This window comes from Aspergillus caelatus, assembly GCF_009193585.1.
Source record: "Aspergillus caelatus strain CBS 763.97 unplaced genomic scaffold BDV27scaffold_224, whole genome shotgun sequence".
NCBI lineage: Eukaryota > Fungi > Ascomycota > Eurotiomycetes > Eurotiales > Aspergillaceae > Aspergillus > Aspergillus caelatus.
This window is the reverse complement of record NW_022475487.1, coordinates 39,077-53,563: the sequence shown is the minus strand read 5'-3', so window position 1 is coordinate 53,563 and position 14,487 is coordinate 39,077. Positions and strand designations below refer to the sequence as shown.

General features: G+C 48.1%; 5 protein-coding genes across 5 annotated transcripts; 3 read left to right on the top strand and 2 right to left on the bottom strand.

Moving 5' to 3' along the window:
• Positions 1–261: 261 nt before the first annotated feature.
• On the top strand, positions 262–2,609 carry BDV27DRAFT_134930 (putative C2H2 finger and ankyrin domain protein). Its single transcript, XM_032068399.1, has 2 exons — positions 262–431; positions 510–2,609. Exons 1-2 carry the CDS (start codon positions 380–382, stop codon positions 2,378–2,380), a joined length of 1,923 nt encoding a protein of 640 aa, XP_031923283.1. The 5' UTR covers positions 262–379; the 3' UTR covers positions 2,381–2,609.
• BDV27DRAFT_168061 (uncharacterized protein) lies at positions 2,580–3,808 on the bottom strand. Its single transcript, XM_032074669.1, has 6 exons — positions 3,475–3,808; positions 3,349–3,401; positions 3,236–3,295; positions 3,105–3,182; positions 2,975–3,052; positions 2,580–2,916 (listed from the first exon to the last, which is right to left on the bottom strand). The coding sequence occupies exons 1-6, from the start codon at positions 3,720–3,722 to the stop codon at positions 2,762–2,764; spliced, it is 672 nt and encodes a 223-aa protein (XP_031923282.1). The 5' UTR covers positions 3,723–3,808; the 3' UTR covers positions 2,580–2,761.
• Positions 3,809–4,842: 1,034 nt separating this feature from the next.
• Positions 4,843–6,926, top strand: BDV27DRAFT_161908 (FHA domain-containing serine/threonine-protein kinase; the record flags this gene model as incomplete). The annotated part of the gene is made up of 6 exons (XM_032073305.1): positions 4,843–4,976; positions 5,033–5,318; positions 5,372–5,683; positions 5,741–5,787; positions 5,834–6,127; positions 6,179–6,926. The coding sequence occupies 6 exons, from the start codon at positions 4,843–4,845 to the stop codon at positions 6,924–6,926; spliced, it is 1,821 nt and encodes a 606-aa protein (XP_031923281.1).
• A 3,605-nt stretch (positions 6,927–10,531) lies between these two features.
• BDV27DRAFT_43893 (uncharacterized protein) lies at positions 10,532–11,909 on the top strand. Its single transcript, XM_032076642.1, has one exon. It carries the CDS (start codon positions 10,936–10,938, stop codon positions 11,725–11,727), a length of 792 nt encoding a protein of 263 aa, XP_031923280.1. The 5' UTR covers positions 10,532–10,935; the 3' UTR covers positions 11,728–11,909.
• Positions 11,910–12,442: 533 nt separating this feature from the next.
• On the bottom strand, positions 12,443–14,344 carry BDV27DRAFT_134913 (AP-2 complex subunit mu). The gene is made up of 3 exons (XM_032068398.1): positions 13,905–14,344; positions 12,783–13,761; positions 12,443–12,705 (listed from the first exon to the last, which is right to left on the bottom strand). The coding sequence occupies exons 1-3, from the start codon at positions 14,239–14,241 to the stop codon at positions 12,699–12,701; spliced, it is 1,323 nt and encodes a 440-aa protein (XP_031923279.1). The 5' UTR covers positions 14,242–14,344; the 3' UTR covers positions 12,443–12,698.
• Between the last annotated feature and the right edge of the window lie 143 nt (positions 14,345–14,487).

The following is a 14,487-nucleotide window of genomic DNA, read 5'->3' as shown; positions in this document are numbered from 1 at the left end:
TGTCGAGAGAGAGACTGTATCGCTATATCCATCAGCCGAGGAGTAAACATAAACGAGCCAAGGCGGATTCATGAGAGTTTAGCATACTTTCAGTAGCCTATAAAAATCGGCGAGCCAATAATAGAGCCGTTAAAATACTTACTCCGTAGAGTGGACTGAGTCACTGTGACTCAAGATTACACCTGTGGATCGAACGTTACGTCACACATTTCAATGGTCGCAGATTTAATACAAGATGGAGTACTACGTACATTGAATATTCTTTATTCGGTGCCTTAAAGGCGGTAAAGCTCCAACAAGAGGGGCATTTGTTCTGCCATCGCATTGCACTCCGCGATTTCATCGGCGCAACTCATCGCTTGTACATAATTTAGTCAATATGGCCACGGAAGCTTCTATCGCGGAAGAGCTCCTAAAGAGGCCGCTATATGGTCCGTATTTCTTTTGACTTCGTTCCGTGCTGCGCTTTCTGTTTTGCATACAATTCCGTCACTAACTCCCAGATCTAGTGTATGATCTTCCGCAGCAACTACTCGCAACGTTAAGCGCCAAAAGCGAGGATGATGCGATAAATACGTCAGACAATGCAATTAATACACCTGAGAAGCCCCAAGATACTGTACAAGAATATGCGGTTGCTACATCTACCTCTTGCGCTCTCTGCAATGTGTCTTTCCTGAACGTCCAAGAGCAGCGGGGTCACGTCCGGTCAGATCACCATCGGTACAATCTTAAGGCCCAACTTCGAGGGAATCCCACCTTGGACGAGGTTCAGTTCAACAAGGCTGTTGGGGAGTTGGACGAATCTATTTCTGGATCCGAGTCGTCATCGGAAGAGGATGAAGATGCCGGGACGCAGCTTACTGCCTTGTTGAAAAGGCAAGCGAAAATTTCGCAAACAGGTGAAGAAGAGGATGCGCCATCGAAGAAGCGGACCGGAAAGCATCCTTTATTCTGGCTTTCGAGCTCTCTGCTACCGTCCAACACTTCGTTAGGTGTATATAGGGCTTTGTTCTCTGATGCTGAACAGGAAGAGCCTAGGTATCTAGTTGATTCTCTGCGGAAGAAACAGCTAGCCCCCATCAACGCACCACGGAATAATGGCCAGAACCAAATGCCTTCCACATCATATAGCCCACATGTATTCCTGTGCATGATCGGTGGTGGTCACTTTGCGGCAATGATCGTTTCCTTGGCTCCTGAGATTCATCGCAAGCAAGGCGGCGTAGACGAGAGGCAGGCTCGAGTGATCGCGCACAAAACGTTCCATCGTTATACAACTAGGCGAAAACAGGGAGGATCACAATCTGCTAGCGATGCTGCTAGAGGAGCTGCACATTCGGCTGGTTCTAGCCTAAGACGTTACAATGAGGCTGCGCTGGAGAAGGAGATTAGAGAATTGTTATCGGAATGGAGGAATATGATCGATAATTCCCAATTGCTCTTTGTTCGGGCCACAGGCAGTACAAATCGGCGGATTTTGTTCAGTCAGTATGATGGTCAGGTTCTGAGACAGAACGATCCTAGATTGAGAGGGTTTCCCTTCAGCACACGCCGCGCTACTCAAGGAGAACTTATGAGATGCTTCAAGGAACTGACTCGCGTAAAGGTGAGTCAGATTGATGAAGCTGCCCTTGCAGCAGCTGAGGCCAAACAACGAGAAGAAAAATCAAAGCCATCTACTCCACGGCCTCAACAGCAAAAGCCAAAAGTGTCCAAGGAGGACGAAGCTGCTATGCTTCATACAACCCAAATACAGGCACTCATCCGTCGCTCTAAAATCCCGGCATTGATGTCGTATCTCTCTAAGAACTCGATTCCCTCTTCCTTCACATTCCAACCCTCAGATTCTCAGCAGAACTTCCGTTGCCCTACTGCTCTTCATCTCGCATCAAACCTTAATTCGCCAGCGATGGTTTCTGCCCTTCTTAATAAAGCGGAGGCAGACCCGACAACCATCAATGGTGAAGGGAGAACACCCTTTGAGCTCGCAGGTGACCGGGCCACGCGTGATGCCTTCCGCGTTGCCCGTCACGAACTTGGCGAGTCGAAATGGAACTGGGAGGCCGCCAAGGTGCCATCGGCAATTTCAAAAGCCGACGTTGACAGCAGGGCCGAAAGGGAGCAGAAAGCTGCAGAGGAAGAAGAGAAAAACCGACGTAAAGCTGAATTACATCGCTTGAAGATGGAAGATGCCGCCAAGGAAGCTTTACAAGCAAAGCGCTCGGGTGGCAGAGCCTTAGGATCTGTAGAGAAGACTGCTTCCGAGAAAAGGGAGGAAGAAATGCGTGGCATGACGCCAGAAATGAGGATGCGATTGGAAAGAGAGCGTCGGGCACGGGCAGCTGAAGAACGTATCAAGCGGATGCAAGGAAAATAATGAGGACTTACCAGTTGCAGTTGATAGACAGAACAAGTCGAGGCTCGCTCTTCAATCACGATGCGCAAGATAAAAGGTATGCTGTTTATTACGAATAACATAGACGAATATATAGAGATACTCGCTTTCTAGATGTATGTATTGACATGATACGAGAAGCAGGCTTTGCCTTACCTGACTTCCCCATGTCAACCGAATAAGCCTGTTTGCAATATAATTTGAGGCAAATCACGTCGGAGTAAACAATTCTATCCTCGTCTTAAGGAAAGCCACACCTTTCGTCAATCCTATGTACAATATATCAAGGGTAGAACGACAATGAGAATATATAGGAGGGACGAAAACGTCCTTTGGTACATATACACAACGCCCTTTCATGTCTTAGAAAGAGTGCTCATGAATGTTGATGGTAGTCACCTTCCAGGTCTTGCCATTGTCGGAGGTCGTCAAGCCAGTGGAGTCAGCATCGGTGAGGCCGAGGGTATCACGGAAGGTCAGGTCAGCGGCATCGAGGATGATGGTAGTATCAAGGTACTCTGCACAACGGTTTAGTTCTCTTTCCTTAGGAAGACGCCGAGATATGGTAGTACTTACGGTGTGCAGCAACAGTGCTCTTAGAGGCGTTGTCCTGGGCCTCAACGGCAGTACCCCATCCTTGGGCCTGGCCAGAGCCTTCGCGGTGTCAGTCATTGCGATTACGAAGGAGTAAGAATTATGAACTTACTAGTTGAGAGGCTCGAGACGACCTCGCCGTTGATGGTCACTGTCTGGTCATATTTGCCGGTACTATCGTTGTACTTGTCTGCATTGTTTTTTGATTAGCTTCAAACGGGGTGCGAGCGCAGGGTAGCTTACAGTGCATGACAAGCTTGTCGCCTGCAGAGGCCGGAACTTGTTTCCCGCCCAGTTGGGTTCCTGTTTCCGCTCAGCATTATGCACTTCTATATCTGTTTATTCGCATCCTTTACCCTGAAGAGTGCTTGCCCATGTGCACCATTGGCCGGAGCTAGCGCCGCAGTTTCTGTATGGAAATTAATTAGTATGTGTGACTTGAGTTGTTTCACAGCAAATTATTCTTCAGTTTAAGCACTCACGCTGCAGGGTCTGAGAAAGAGACAGCGAGAGCCTGGATCAGGTCACCACCGCTGGTTCCCATTCCTGGCCAGAGTGCAAGGCGATCTTCCTGAGGGCTTGGTGCTTCGGGCAGCACCAGCGTAGTAGTCGCTTCACGGATCCATGACTTGGTAGGGCCGAGGGAGAACGCAGGGCCGAAGACGATGTTATCCTGGGCTTGGACCAAGCCGAAAACGGCGAGGGAGGCAAGGCTTCTGAGACCGCGCATTTTCAATTTCGAACTTGTGATGGACTGGTTTGTTTTCCGTATGGAGCGAGAGGACAGAGAAGTAAAGCTTGCACCCTGGGCCTTAGTTGCATTTATATGGTAGACAGGCTCATCCGAAGAAGGCCCGTGGAAGGGTTTAGATCTACGTAATTTCTCCGTTTGGCCCGTCAATGTGAGTCGGTAGTTTCATTCCTTAATATCCTGAAACTGGCGGTGGATTAGCCCGCGGGTCATGGTGCAGCTAAGCTCCGGTCAGGGGCACACTAGTTTCACATCGGCAGATATTGTGGTGTGGTCATTCTTGTCCTGTCTCAATGTTATACTGTGTTTTGTCTCCACGGATGTTTTGGACAAAGTCCTGATAAGTGGAAGAATCTGTTCAAAACAATGATTGGTGGGTTGTTGAGGTAGGGTTATTGCCGTGAGGAGTTTGGACAAAGATCGGCAGTTGAATATCCCAGGTCCTATATTTAACTTATTCTAGACCCAATGCCATATACTCTCCAAAGAAGCGTTCGATGATTAATATAAAATAGTCAATGTACCATCCTTGCGGTAGATTGGCCCTCCTATTGAAATATGGTTTGATACTAGTATTTCTATAGTCATCTAATCCTCTGAAACATTCGAAATTGCCCTGCACTTTTCTAATATTGTAACAACGTTTTTTCCCCCTGAGCTCCTATGCCGAAGCTTACCTGGGAAAGGCGAATGTGTTTGCGAAGAATGGGTTGGGGTTACCGAGCTTTATAGGGTCGAAACCAGATTTAAAAATGCTGATGTTATAGGAAACCTCATATGGGATACTCAGAGCTTCCGGATATTGACCAGACTAATATCTTCTAAATGTGTAGAAACAGTAGATTAAATAGTCACTAGCGGCTTCGAGGACGATATGGAAGGCTGGTTGTGCTGTGACGTCGTGATTTGATACCAGGTGACATGCACGAGATCTCTAACTTCCTCGACACGTCTCTCTTCCAGTAACGAATCACAACTCCTACAAATTCATTCATACTATCCCCTCTACACAATTCTATGTTATCTATGTAAAATCGCATTATCAAATAGACAACAGGTGATCAATTAGCCCCATTCAACGCTCCTATACGGTTGCACTATGTCGTTCTTGTCAACACCTATTGACCTTGTTGGTACTGTTTCAGTGTGGGATGCACAGCTTAAAAGGGCTACGAATTCTTTCCCTATATATAGTAACGTGGAGGTATACGTGGGTCGTGATCAAAGGCGCTGGTATGTTGCCCTTTGTTTTGCTTCATTGATGCTTCCTGACACTGACTGAGCTTAAGTAACCATGTTGTGGACGATCCAGTCATCTCCAACATCCATCTGCGGATCTACACAATAATATTTGACCGAGAAAACCCCGATGAAGTTGCACCTTTAGTATACGCTCAAGACTTATCGATGAATGGCACCTCATGGAACGGTTACCCTATGGGAAAGGGCAAGGAAAGCTTTCTTCTTAGTGACGGTGATGTACTACGGCTGTCTCCGAAGCTCTCTCTCCATTTTCGTTGCGCTGTACAGGGAAAAGAAGACTGCTTTGACATGCTTCAAATGATAGAGATGAGGGTATTCTTCCCTATATCCGTGGGCCGTGTTGTGTTTGCTGATCAGCGGCACAGGTGTTTGAAGACCAGTACAGCGTTACGCCGCAAAAGTTGGGATCTGGAGCTTACGGACAAGTACATATGGCATTCAAGAAGGACACTGGCCAGCAACTCGCCTGTAAGATTGTCGACCTCCGAGCTCTAAAGAACAAAGTTGTTAGGGAAGCCGAAGATCAGCACTCTAGGCACTTTAAAGAGGACGCGTTTCCCCCCAACAGAAACAGGTTGCTCGTTACTCGTGCTTTCAAGAAATCCCTTCAAAGGAAGATCCAGGAGAAGCTTGACGTATACAGCCGCGAGGCTAGAATACTTGAGAGCCTCTGTCATGTAAGTTTCTTACACACAAGTCGATTGGAAGTCCATTGTCGATCCTGACATGGTTAGCCCAACATCATTAGCATTGAGAAAGTCATCGAGTCAAGCAATACAATGTGGGTTCCTAGATGCTTTCTCTTAGAATTAGCTAAACCTGGACAGTTACCTTTTCCAAGAACTCGTCACCGCTGGTGATCTATTCTCCTACATCCAGTATAAGGGCGGAAAGCTAGACGATATTGAAGCCGCAGTCATCGTGCGACAGGTCCTGATGGCCTTGGACTATCTGCATCAACGGGAAATTGTCCATCGTGATCTAAAGCCAGATAATATTCTTATGACATCTCTAGCTGATGGATGCAGAGTCGTACTCACCGATTTCGGATGTGCCAGGTTTGTGCGGCCAACTGTTGAGCGGATGTCTACGCTGATCGGCACATTCGACTACAGCGCGCCGTTAGTATGACGCAAGCAAAATTAGCCATAGAAGCTAACATTCATAAATAGTGAAATGCTAAAGTCCAAGCAAGGCTACACAAAAGCTGTAGATTTGTGGTCACTGGGCTGTGTAGCAGCTGTTCTCCTGACCGGAGACATCCCATTTAAGAACTCATTGACTACTGATCCGACAGATCTCTCTCGAGAGCGTGACCTTGAGAAACTCGAAGCCGATATGGAGTGGAACAAGATCAGACAGCGCGCGAGGGACCTTGTTCGCAAGCTTCTCGTGTTTGATGAAGCGAAGCGCATAGACGTTAAACAAGCGTTAAATCATAACTGGTTCACCAACCCATCTCATCGGGTGGAGTTCGAAGCTCTATACCGACGAGCGATCAGGGGCTGGAAACCTCGTACGCATAAGGGTTCTCTGATTAGCAACCTGGGCAGTTTAATAAAAATACCAGAGCAGGACAGCGCACCCATGCAGACTCTGTGCTCTGACGGGTATTCAAGGGTCGATTCGGGGCAGTCGTATGCTGCTGAAGAGATACCATATCAAGCAAGAGATTCGTCAACACCTCCAGTCTCACAGGAGTATGAGTTATGTCGTGGACATTCCGCATCCATGTCTACGACTCTTTCAGACCCTGAACTCCCGCCGCACTGCTGGGTAGGACACGCAGACACGAGGCCACCAGGACATCCACATAGAAATCAAGACCGAGATTGCTTCTGCCCAGATCCATTGGAGTTTATCTTGCAAGAGCAAAGTTCTCATATGCAAACCTTCAGTGCAGGATATGGCATGACTTAGTCCGCCTGGTAACGAGCAGTACACGGATACATACCTATTCACAAACGATGGAATCAAGGGTTCACGTCCTACATTGAATGGGACTCAAAGTCTTGCAGCAAACACCAAACGGGGCACTGCATAAAAACAGCAAAAGCACCCTGGAGGGATGTTCTCAGGGAAACCACAAAAATGTCTAAGAGCAAGTAACCAAGTCGATAAAATCACTGAGTCCAGCGAGTTGAGATAGTCTGCACAAAGAAGACCTAATAATAGAAAAACTTCAGATCGGAATGTAATTTGACTTTCAATAGTTCATCTCCCGCATAAAGCAAAAGACTCGGGTAAGCATTGCATTGAGTTCTTCACAGCCCAACTTTAACCTAAGGCTTAAAAGCTATCGCTTAGGCGACGCAGGCACAGCGCACGGTAAGACCAAGACGCATGCATGCATTTGAACTCTAGTTGAATGAGGACTAGAAGGAAATAAGAAAGGTTTTCTTGTTAAAATCAGGAGGAAAGAAAGACAACAAAGCCAGACTTGCATCGATTCTATTCTTTCCGAAGCAGGCACTTCGCCCCTGAGAGGCGCCTCAAACGTACACTCCCTTTCGAGAGTCGACGTCAGCAAAGCTGCTAGTATATGAGACAAAAATAGATCATAGGATACGGCAACTAGGAAGAGCAAAGGGTAGTCAAGAAGGGATTAGGAGAGAAGGCAAAACTAGCAAAGGGGCCAAAGAAGAAGAGGAGAGAAAAGCAATACGGTGTACAGGGTGGCCTTCTATGGTGTACCACAAAAGGGCTGAGACGGGCTACTGAACTCGGGCAGCCATATTATGTTGCAAATAGGGAGAGCTAGGAAGAGGCGAAGAGGGAGAAGGAGGTGTATGGTCTCAAGGCACCTCCTATCCCCTTCTCAAAGGACGATGTTCAATGGCTTGATTGTACTCCGTACCCTTGATGTTGCAATTCTAGGTCTATTATTAGGCACTTGTTTCCTTTGCGCTAGGCAATCAGTCAATCTCGATTGGAGGATATGAGGTTGTCAGGTGGTGTCATGTAAGGTGCCACAATGGTGGACTTATTCATTGGATAGCTTTGAGATAATGGAGGGTGAAGGGGTCAAGGAGAATTAACATGGGATGCGTGGTGACATCAGCCGGGGGGAAGACATTCGCTCGACATATCTTGTTCTGTTATCGATAGGGGGAAGTCAAAGAAGGTCGATCTTGAGGGAGGTTTACAACCCCAAAGACAAAGAAGAGGGGCGAATCGTGCCATTGGAGGAGCAGAGAGTGAAAGCAATCAGTCTTACCAGCCACCCGAAGGCACGAGAAAGGATATCATCTATACAAAGGATCTACGCATGGCATCATAGGTGGAAAGGGATCAGGCCTTACCACAACCGGTAATACAAGGACTTGCATCTGTCAAATGATAATGCAAGTGCGCGTTGAAATGTTCTGCAGACTCGTGCCCTGTGAGTGTGTTCTCCACTGTGCGGCGATTTTCTCGCATCTGGTTGCACCGGTTCCTGATACCCCTTGCATGAGTCTTGGATTGCACTCGGAGGCTGGGGTACAGCTGAAGGGTCGGCGTTTTTTTGCGTTTAGCTGTTTCGCAGTAAGCTTTCCTTAGAGTTCAGAGTCTATGTCCTTTAGTTTTACCTGCTACCGGAGCGAATAGTAAGTAGTCATTGTTGGACCATTGTATGAGGGGTGAGTAACCCTTCCCAACCTCCTGGGTTCCTGTACTCCTCTGTACTCCCATAGAGTATCAATGAGAGGGCTTGGGCCATAGTTTATTTTCTCGAGGACCATTCACATGATGTGATTTTTTCCAGAAAGAGGTTTATCAGCTTTGGCTAATGAACTTGAACTGTGGATTGTCATCTCTGCTGACGTCGATGCAACTGTTCCGTCCACCAAGTGATACCGTGGCGTATTCGTAGAATTTGTTGCAGCAGCAGTCTGCGAGATAACGCGACATTGTGGATTCCCCCGACCAAATCCCCGAGATCAAGGATCAGGACCACCTGATTGTAAACGCAAGGCACCGCAATTGCCCGAATGCGCGTCCGTGACGGGTGGTGGCGGGGTTGCAGCTCAAGACAAGGACGCCAATAGATCTGAATCAGGACAAACTAACCAACTGTATACGTTCCAGGACACAATTAGAAAGGGACAGTCATGCAACCTCAGGTACTGCCAATTGCAGCATCAACTGATTCGTTTTGAGTTTCATCGCACCTCGAGCAAGAATGCGGGAGCGACGACCCTTGGCCCTTCAGGGAAGCAAGGAGGCCGCGTATCTCTGATAAGATCGCGCACGATAGGAGGAAATTCATCTAGCCACTTCATTTTCTCGGACGATTAACCGGATCAGCGGCGCCTTGAACAGGGGGTTGGCTCCTGTTCTCGTTCTTCTTCTCGCCTAGTCCGACGACGATAATATCGCTCATGCAGGTGGTGGGTTGATGTTCGTAACGTGACCTTGTCATCTGAAGCCTTCAACGGACCCGAGCCTTATCAATGCCATCTGTGATTGGCGGACGCGTACTGTATCGTGACGCGGGATATACGCGACGCGTTCGCGATTCCGATAGTGTGTGAGGCAATATAACCCGATTGGGAATATGGAGTATAGAGATGTGCCAATGAAGTCGAGTCAATTGGGGACAAAAGAGTTGCCTGATAATCGGTTCTACGTTCGGGATGAAGGCGCTCTTTAATAATAAATATCCTGAAAGGGTTTCTGAGTGGGATGAATCAATGTTGAAGCTCCTCAAGGAAGAATGGGAGAGAAACGGAATCTAGGTCTACACTCTAATCTTTGATCTAGGGTATATCGAGGAGCTATTGTACTAGTTGTGGGGTGAGTAGAAGATAGAGAATGACATAGATATGTTCTAGTCAACATTACATTACAGTATAATGGTCTGTCTAAGTGGCTACAGCAGAGCTTGGCCAATATCGAATTCAACCGCCACACATGCTCCGCTCTGATGAAGAACATTGTTGCTGCAAGTGACAATTCGCATGCATTGCAGCTGCTGCAATGCAGCTCGAAATTCGTGCCGCAACGGCACGAGCCACGAAAGAGGATATCGTCACGGACTGCTGACAGGAAAAAAAAAAAAAAAGTGGGATGATGCATGGTAAGCAAGGGCGTGAGACGGTGCTGGTTGCACACCCTGTCTTCAGTAAAGTCAAAAATAAACCCGTCTCGTGGGTGGCTTTTCGGCGGTTTTTTGCTCTCTCAGATAATGCCTTGCTTCATGCATCCCTCTTTTGAAGACTCCCTTTTGTCCTTGTCTCACTGCAGCCGAGAAGAGGGTGAGAGGGGAAAGATTGTAGTCTTTGTAGACCTTCATAATGGAGCCATTCCCCTGGAACAGGGAGAAGAAGACAGCAGCAACCCTGAGTAGAAAGAAAGAAGGAGAGCAAAGAAACCCTGAGGGGATATGATTAGACTTGAATCATCAGTCATTCTTTGCTAAGACATTCCTGCCTCATTGAGAGGGAAGTTCGTTTGCTTCACTTTCATTTTTCATCATTGTAATTGAGCAACTTGCACTAGGAAGTTGGTTTCTTTCGTCATTCTTTTGACATAGTTGCAGACCAGTTTTCTGGAGTGGCTTAACCACTGGAACGGAGTCGACAAAGCACTTTGTCGTTTGCGGAACATTCCTCTCCTTTTCCCGCGCCACTCCCACTCATTTCCCAAACGTTGATCCATCTACCCACTCCCTCATCATCTATCTATCAACGCACTTTTTCACCTCGTCGCATCACTCGGAACCAGCCGATATTGAAGCGCTGATATTGAAATTCCTATCGGTCTGAATTTCACCACCCAGTCTCTCCCTGGTCTTAACGTGACCTCCTCCGGCGCAAATCCAGCGCTGCCCGCGCAACCGGCGCACATAACAATCAGCGATCTTGACCAACCACCACACTTTCTACCATCGCACATTCCTTCGTCTCTCAATATCTTTCCCACGCGATAACCACACCTCTGCGCAATTATGTTGCTCCCATCCGCTCTACCCTGCGACATGCGCCGCCCCGCGACTCAGTCGCGCCTGGATCCCAGCCGCCTATTCACAACCCCCCCACCATCCGACGATGAATTCCCATCTAGCAATGGCCTCTTGGGCACCTGTCGCGCCCTCCAATCGCTTCTAAACAGTTCTCCCGCTCCTTCGCCACGAAGCACAAAACCAGAGCGCCTTCAAAGTCCCCTTCACATCAGAATCACGCCTTCCGCCCGGTCGCGGAGGCAAAAGGATCCCAAGCCATCACCCAAACCTTCGCGAAGCATCAACAAACGCAAGCGCGATCGCTCCGAGGTAAACGATGACACCAGCGACACAGAAAGCACTACTCGTGGCATGCGATTCTCAACCCCGAAGCGCACTCGTCACGCCCCCTACGAGCTTCCTCTGGGTCTCTCGCAATCAGACTTCTATGCCCTTCACTCTCCACCAATCTCACAGTCGCCTCCGTCGCCTGTGCATTGTCGCCAATTGGAACTGAGTCCCGAGCAAAGCGCGCAATTATTTAATCCTGACGCAGTATTGCCGTCTATCGAAGAGACACAGGAAACTCCGTCAAACGAGACCTGGAACGCAGACGACGACCAGCGACTTGTCGAGTTAGTTCTTCAAAATTTCCAGCTTTCCCAGCGAGATCTGGAGGACTGCGCCCGACGCATGGGCAAAGATGATGCTAGCGTCGGACGTCGATGGCAGGACCTCGTGGGAGAGGGAAATGTCGGATTACTAGATCGGCGAGTGGTTCGTCCTCGTTGGCTATAGATGCCCTTCTTCTCATGACTCCCTCTCCCTCTCTTTTTATCCTTCCTCCTCATATTTTCTTCACCTTTCTATGAACATCTTTGACGGATATCCGGTATCATGTATTCTACGGGCTCACGGTTCGCTTTTCTTCAACTCCACACCGATGTATTACTACCCTATCGCTTCTTCACACTTGTCTTTTATCCCCCCGTCGCGTCTGGACTGAGATCGTCCTGTTCTGTATTTCTTCCATTCAGTTCACCTGATGAGTTCTATGTATTATTTACGTGCTATTGACTTGGGCTATCGATTGTACACCATCGATTTCTTGTATGATTTACATTTTTATTTTTATTTTTCTCTGGTACCATGATGTGCATTATTAGTTGCTTTTTATCTTACTATATGGACGATGGTCCTTATGTCTGGGGATGAATGGGTTGGAGTTCAAAATCAAGGTTTCTTCTTCTACTGCAGTATTAGAATGGTTTTCGTAGTGTACTTAAGCTTGTAGATATTAATCTAGGTAGATGGATGACCATTGGAAAACAAAGGCCAAGTTCTGATATGATTGTTTATTTATTTGTTTATACCTTTTTTTTTTTTTTTTTTTTTCAATGTGATGAACTTGAGTGGATGTAACATGACTAGACTATTAGTGTTACGTATAAGTTGCCTCGGACTTGCCCCCGGAGTGGTGGAAAGACTAGTTCTTCTCGTTGATATTTCCCGTGCTTACTATAAGTTCCAATGGGCAAAAAGCGGTAGTAAATTGGGCTGAACGTTTATTATAGAAAAGGTTCCACAGAAAACTATACAATTATAGTCTCGCTCATACAGTACATATCCAGGAAAGAACAAGGACCACAACGCCATACACCCAGCTCATGGTTAGTTAATAGATATTGATATTGGTAATGATGTTGATAATGCCATTGCTAATGGTATAGATGAATGGTGAATCTGGCTGCCTGGCCTGCAGTGACAAGCTAGAATCTATGGTAGCGTTAGTATCCCAACATTATAAATGGTAGTAAGATGGGAAACGGAAGGGAGGAGATCAAAAAACGTACCGAATCTCATAACTTCCTGCTCGAGTCATATACCGTACCCATTTCACACTGCTATAGTTGCTCTTCTCGAAGACCTTGAGATACCGAACCAAGAGTCCGCTACTTGTGAACATAAGGAGACTGAACGAAAGACTGAGCGGCGGCCGGCTCCAAGCCTTCTGATGTGTCATGCTGGTGAGCGTTGCCTCGGCCGTCAGCACGTACTCACTTCCACCGGAGAAACGGGCGATCTTCCAGACAATGTTGTTGTGTTCGGGTTCATATTTAGCACGGCCTTGACTGGTGCGCTCGGTAGTTTTGGCTGTGTTGAGCGGCGTAGGGATGCGGATGACGACGTTTGTCGCGAAGAGCTTCGAGCTATAGTTCGCCTTGATGGCGACGCTGTATTCGACCTTCGTCGTACCCACTTCCCTCACGATGGGGTGCACTTTGAATGGAAGATTTACGTTTTCCGTTGCGCGGTATCGCATGAGCTCGAACTCGCCGTCCGGCGGAACAAACGAGATGATCCGGTCTGCGTCGAAACGGCCCAGTTTCACGCACTGGTGGAATTGACAGTCCTCAAGTGTGACCGAGCCCGCTGCGGCGCGAGTCCCCTTCGTTGCTAGGCCCCGGTTACCGGATTCTGAGCCACCGGCCGCATCGGTATCGAGCAGCAAACGGTCGTTGAGGCCGAACTTGCACTCCGGCGTGCCGGAGAGGTAGGCGCGCATGATGATCTGGCCGTTGACGTCGGCGCGGAGCACAGTGCCAGTCGCTGACATTAGGAGGTTGACATCTTCGATCACGTCTACGAAGGCCTCGTTCTTGCGGTATTTGATATCGGAGCGGCGCCAGGAGAGCGCGCCGGTGGCTTGCATGGTGATGCGGCTTGAGTCGGTGGGGTTGTTGGTGATGGCGGATTTGACTCCCTCCGTCGTGATGTACATCTTCAGGGTGTCCGTTTCCGTGTTTTGGGGATATCCGAAATCGAGGATCTCTGGATCATATCTGTTAGTTATCTGCCCTCACTGTTGGTTCCCCTTTTCCTGGAGTCCTTGCTTCCATGCCACATTCACCCCACCACCCACATGACCAGCTATATCATAGCTCACAAGAAAACAATGTGCAAAAAGAACTCACCATCCAGCAACTCATAAACCAAAACGAAATTATTCTTGACCGCCTCCTCATCGAACTTTCCAAAGTAGCTCTTCCCCAGCATCACCAACCGATACAGAAACTCAAACACGAGCGCCGCATTGGCGTTGCTCTTCGTCACCGCCACCAGGTAGATATTCTCGTGCTTCACATGGCTGAACGTCGTGGATCCTAGCGTGAGAATGGGCGAGCGTACTTGCGGGTTGGAGATGACCTGGATGCGGAAGATGTCGGCCAACCGGGGGCGACAGTCATTGCGGAAGGCACGGAAGATGAGATTTTCGCCTTTTTGATTAAAAATTAGGATACCGGAGAGCATTGTGAAGGAGTGGGAGGGGAGGAGAGTAAAGGGGAAGTGTTTAGGGAGGTCGCGAAAAGTTCGGGGGTGGAAAGTTGGGTTTAGAGATCGGCGTTGAGTGGAAGTAAGCTTCTGGACTGAGAGACGTGGGGACTTAATTTAGCTGCGGTCCCTGTTGGAAATATACCCTCCGTCCTGCGAATAATAAGAATCCCGACTACAGTTCTTCTGTGTACCGTCACTCATGCACTTATTCACTCAATCATG